This window comes from Hyperoodon ampullatus (assembly GCF_949752795.1).
Source record: "Hyperoodon ampullatus genome assembly, chromosome: 2".
Taxonomy (NCBI): domain Eukaryota; kingdom Metazoa; phylum Chordata; class Mammalia; order Artiodactyla; family Ziphiidae; genus Hyperoodon; species Hyperoodon ampullatus.
Window position 1 is genome coordinate 171388652 of NC_136915.1, and position 6000 is coordinate 171394651.

Sequence of the window (6000 nt, forward strand, 5' to 3'; positions counted from 1 at the left end):
TATTTAATGGTTATAAACTTGTAGGCTTTCACACCAGAGAGGTTGGTCATCTAGGCTCCTGGCCATTTCATCTAATTCTTTGTTTACTCAAGAAGTCTGAAGCTCTCATTCTTGCTGCTCACTTGACTGGATTTTGTACTTCTTTGGTACCTTAAGATTTATAAATACATTTATAAGTATAGTAACTCTAACTTGAACTTGATGGAATTAGAAGATCTGCAACCATTATCTTCTTGCTAATAATAAATAAGTTTGGCTTTGAGGGAGTTTTCTATTATTTCATATTCTCAGTAGCATACCACCCTTAGGGCTATTTAATTTGATGTTCTGTTGAATTTTGTTTGACTCCTAACGACTCTGGAGGTTAGAGTCTCTGCCTGCTGCGCCCTTGTCTCCTCCGTCAGATTGTGAGCTTCCTGAGGACAGGACGAGGTGCTTTGTTTGGAGCTGTAGGCCCAGAACTCAGCACACAGCTTGGCACAGAACAGACACTATTGTCACTTCGCCTTTCAGGTGAAGACCAGCAGGACTCATCTGTGGTTGAACAAGTTGGGTTTATTGCTCCTTGCACAGATGGAGCACCTCACAATGGGCAACCAGAGGGTGTGTCAGTAAGAAGGTGTTAGAAAGGACTTAGGATGCAGCTACATGGATGGACCTAGAGATGATCATACTAAGTGAAGTAAGCCAGATAGAGAAAGACAAATATCATATGATGCCATTTATATGTGGAATCTAAAAAAAATGATACAAATGAACTGATTTACAAAACAGAAACAGACTCATAGACATAGGAAAAAAACTTATGGTTACCAAAGGGGAAGGATAAATTAGGAATTTGGGATTAGCAGATACACACTACTATATATAAAATGGATAAACAACAAGGACCTACTGTATAGCACAGGGAACTATATTCGATGTCTCGTAATCACCTATGATGGAAAAGAATCTGAACATTTTTTATATATTAAAAATATATTCAGATATATATGTCTGAGTCACTTTGCTGTACACCTGAAACTAACACAACATTGTAAATCAACTATACTTCAATTAGAAAAATCAAATTTCGATATAACTACCCAAAAAAAGAAAGGACCAAGGAAAGGACTTGGGCTTGCTTGTGTTAGATGATTTGGGGTAGGGGTTATAGAGGCAGGGCTTTGCTCTGAATTGAATGCTGCCAGGAAGCAGAGGTAATTCTTTGATTGAGGAGGCTGACTAGAGAAGTGTTAAAGAGGTAATCAGTAAAGAAATAGCAGTCATGCATATTAGTCGGGATAGGGGATACTGAGTCATTTTGAAAGTTCTGGCAATGTTCACATTTCTGTCTGTTCAGACATGATCACAGAGTGTTCTTATTCTGCTCTAACTGCATCATAGTCACAGAGTAGCCTCTCTGCTCATGTGTGAAATTGATTCTGTTCCACAGGAGGACACCAAGAACTGGCCATGAGCGCTGGGCCAGCTTGTAGCAAAGCCAAGGTTTAGGAGTACCAGCCTGGCTCCAGTGTGGACGTTAGGACACCTCTAGTTGATCCAGGGTCCTGCTCCCGTGACACCTCCTTCAGATTCTCTAGACCTCAGGGAGTGGCTTACACAAAGCCTTAGGACCCGATACATCTTTCTCCGTCTCTCCCAACCACCTCTGTCTTTTTTTGTTTGTTTGTTTAGAAAAGAAAAGTTTAATGAGATGGCATGGTCTTTAAACACACTTTCAAATATATCAGTAAACCACAATAATAAAAGCAGTGTCAAACTGATACATGAATTCCCAAACACTAGTCTGTGGACTAAAATACTTATACACACAACAGGTACAAAGTCATAACATAATACCTATAAATTAAGTGTATGGTAAAAACGTGGTTCACTTACAACCTGAGGCATTTGGAAGGAGCTGGACCAGAACCAGAATACATTTAGACATGGCCTGGAAAATTACTGCCAAGAGTCAAAGGACACTGATTTTGAGAAGAATTTCATTCAAATGGAAATGGTGTGGTTCTAAGAATTTAATTTCTAATTTTTGAAGCCAGTAAGAAAAATCTCAGTGATAGCTAAAAGATAAATATACATGTAGAAATGCTGCTGCCCACATACCCCTGCCCGCTCATAAATTAAGGAAGGGCCAACTCCTCACTTCAGAGAGCAAGATGAAAGACATCAGGAGCTTGACAATTTTCTTAAAGGCAACTCTCCTAGCTCCAGTCTGTCAAATCTTCCCCTCCCCACTTCCCATGCAAGAGTCCTGAGGGACAGGACTACAGAGAAGGGAGAAGTCACAGACTCCTCAGGGCTCCCTCACAGCTCTGGCAGCAGAAGATGAGGAGAGCAAAAGTTCTTTGTTCAGGAAACTCAGTCTTGCCCAGTATGCACTGCAGCCCAAACAGCTCATTGTTTATTCCAAGAGTCTTTATTGCATGGACTTTCTCTGGGGGTGGAGTTGGGGTACAGAGAGGAAACAGAAATTTACCTACTTTATATTGAAGAGGGAAGGAAAGTAGGAAGGCAAGGCAATGAAAGGGCACAGAGTTGGGGTACAGAGAGGAAACAGAAATTTACCTACTTTATATTGAAGAGGGAAGGAAAGTAGGAAGGCAAGGCAATGAAAGGGCACAGAGTTGGGGTACAGAGAGGAAACAGAAATTTACCTACTTTATATTGAAGAGGGAAGGAAAGTAGGAAGGCAAGGCAATGAAAGGGCACAGGGAGAAGAATGCTTTAATTTGATGCAGATGACATGTCCATTTGCTAGGAAGTTCTCTATCCCATCGCTGAGATTGTGAACAAAGCTCAGTTGGAATCTGAGTCAGAGGAGTCCCCTGAGGTAGATGAGCTGGAGCCACTGTCCTCAGACTCACTATCTTCATCTTCATCCCCACGGCTGTGGTCTGAGGAGTCGCTGCCTTCCTCCTCTCCCTCGTTTTCTTCTGATCTCCCTGAGGCAGGAGAATGTTCTCCAATAGTGTTTGGTGATTCTATCTCTGGAGGCTGAAGCCCCTGCTCCAGTTCAGGCCCTCCTTGAAGATTCCCTGATGATTGGAACTGCAGATCCATCCTCCTAACCTTGGGGTCTGGGCCCCTTGTCACGCTCATGTTCTGACGCTTCAAATAGGTTGTCTCGCTGTAATAAGCATGTTCTTCAGAAGACAGACTCTTGAGCCAGAGATCAAGGTCAACCTTGTACTGTTTCTGCAGTTCCTCAGCCTGCTTCTTATAATGTTCCTTCTGGTTCTGTGGGACACGCTGCCAGCGTCTACTAATCTCCACCATGCGCTCCCTCAGGGGCAGCACTTGAAGCTCCCTACTCGACCACAAATCCTCATGGAACTTGTGATATCCATTCATAGGTGGCTTCTGGGGCTCTCCATGGAATTTTCTCTTCATGGATAAATTGTTTTCTGGGGAAGACTTCACTTTTTGCACACGTCCCTGAAACTTCTTTGGTGCTTTGGTCTGGCTTCCTTTGGGGACATCAGATTTTGTGGAGTTCTGGACTAGATCAGGGTGCTGTTCTCTGAATAGTGCAATTTTCTCCTCAAACTCCTGTTTCTCCTTCTGGAAATCTTGATGATATTTCAACTTCAGCTGCTCTGGAAGCTTCTTGTATTCCTCAGCCAGAACCTTGGTCAGCTCCCAGTTGCTCATCTTAGGATATTTTTGGCTGTACTGGGGTTGCATCTCTTTGAAAAAGCGCAGGTAAGCTGTCAAGGGCTTCTTGGGTAAATCAGGATGCTTCTTGTGTTTTCTGCATTTGTAAGGATTGTCAACATTTTCCTTTGCTTCCAGGACTAATTCTTTCAAAGTGCGAAATTTCCTCAAGTTATAAGAAAGCTCTAACCATTTGAGTTTGCACATTTCCCCAGAAAAATCTTTAAAAGCTACTTTTTCCCAGTCCATCTGTGACTGGGTTGTTTTGAACGTGCGTCTGTCATTGGATGGAATGTTATTCTCCATACATTCCAATAACTTCACAATGTCTTCTTTGGACCAGTCATCTTGACCTTTAGGCAACACCATTTCTAGGTCTTTGGGACACTTGTATGATCCCAGCAGTTCAGACATCTCAGCAAAATCTCCAACTCCTTCACACTCAAGATTCAGGTGAGTTATTTCTGGAATCCTGTAGTTTGTGAGATTCTATGTTCCAGAAGATGGGTCTCATCAATGCTGGTAGGAAAATCCATCCAATCAGGTCAGGGGTTCTATGTTCTCTGGGTGGGTCAGCAGCTGTAACTTTCAGAGTTTTCCACAGTCCAGCCAACTCCAAATGACTTTAATTTTTTTCTTTTTTTTTGTGGTACGCGGGCCTCTCACCGTTGTGGCCTCTCCCGTTGCGGAGCACAGGCTCCGGACGCGCAGGCTCAGCAGCCATGGCTCATGGGCCCAGCCGCTCCGCGGCATGTGGGATCTTCCCGCACTGGGGCACGAACCCGCGTCCCCTCCATCGGCAGGCGGACCCTCAACCACTGCGCCACCAGGGAAGCCCCCAAATGACTTTATTTTAGAAATAGAGTCTTTGCAGATGGAATCAAGTTGAAGACGTCAAGATGAGATCATCCTGCGTAGAGTGGGTCCTAAATCTACTGACTGCTGTCCTTTGGGTACAGTTAATGAAATGTTCCACTCTTGTTCAGTAAGTAACTCTGTTAAATTCAGTTCAGTGATTGGTGCTCCCCTCCTGGTGGCAGTAACTTTCAAAATTCTCCACAGCCCAGCCAAGTCCAAACACGACAGCTCTGGGCTCTGGAGAAGAATGAGTTTTGCTCTTTGCTGGATGTTTCATATATTTTCCGAAGACCACGCCCACTTCCTCCAAGTGATAAGGTTCTCAAACCCGGTATTCCTCAGCCATCCACAAAGTGGAAAAATGCCCGTGAGCCACATGCTCCTCAGACTTATAACAGGGTAACCAAAGCACATCATTGGTGACCTCACAAAAGTTCTTTGTTTTCATGTGTATCTCGCGTATCTGTTCTTCAGAGCTTGGTAAGACATAGGTTCCTGCCCATCTGGCAAGGAATGCCTGTGTCTTCAAAATGATATTGGTGGTCAAGTTCATTTAATGGGATGTTTCCCTGCACACAAGGCAGCAAGGAGGATGTTGGGATTCCTCCTGGCAGAGACAGAGACAAGGCATGCAAAAGCTGTGCCCACAGCCTAGGGTGACTGGGTCTGTGAGATACTGCACACATAGGGAACAGGTGGATTCATTCTGGAAGCTGCTGGAACTCATGTTTCTGCTAGTGTTGCAGGGTCACCTGAAGAGGCGGGGGGTGGCTCTGTCTCACCGTGAGGACAAGGACACTGGCAGCAGAAGTTCTGGGAAGTACTCCTTGGCGTGAGCCCTCCCAGAGTCCGCCATTAGCCCTACCAAAGAGCCAGGAAAGCTCCAGTGTTCAGCCACCTCTGTCTTTAACATGCATTTTTCAGTGTAGCAACTCTCTATATCTTAAGAGTCAAGGGAGCAGACGGGGGAGACCCGTGGCTAAAACAAGCTGCCTAGCCACCATCTGTCCTTCCTCGTGTGGGATCTGTCTAACCAGCTCTTGCTTCTTCTTCTCCAGCCCAGATTTTCCACCCCTGGTTGCTGCAGTCAGCAAAGCCGGCACAGACCAGGCTCTCAGCCCCTGCTGTTGACCTGCCAAAAATATTTCTGCAACTGGAATTCAATTTGGAAAAGGTTTTACAAATAGAATAGCTTGGGAGAACATTTTCATTTCCCTGATCAAAGTATGATGTGCTATTCTTCTGGATAATAGCTCTCAATGCTTTGGAAATGGAGATCTTAACTGGTTGATCTTAGTCCTTGATTTTATCCCAGTCCCTTAATCTGGACATCTTTAAAATTAGTAATGATCTCAAACATAAGAACACTTGGAGTGTACATAAATATTTAAGATCCTGACTCAAGGAACTTGTCAATTCCCCAAGGCCTTTGACTAGGGGGAAAAAAGTTCACAGCTGGATTGTTTGTCATTTACACTCTGACAA

The 6000-nt window shown here is 44.1% G+C and overlaps 1 protein-coding gene across 1 annotated transcript; it reads right to left on the bottom strand.

Moving 5' to 3' along the window:
• Positions 1-2799: 2799 nt before the first annotated feature.
• LOC307066664 (upstream-binding factor 1-like protein 1) lies at positions 2800-4026 on the bottom strand (the record flags this gene model as incomplete). The annotated part of the gene is made up of 1 exon (XM_079723884.1): positions 2800-4026. One exon carries the CDS (start codon positions 4024-4026, stop codon positions 2800-2802), a length of 1227 nt encoding a protein of 408 aa, XP_079580010.1.
• Between the last annotated feature and the right edge of the window lie 1974 nt (positions 4027-6000).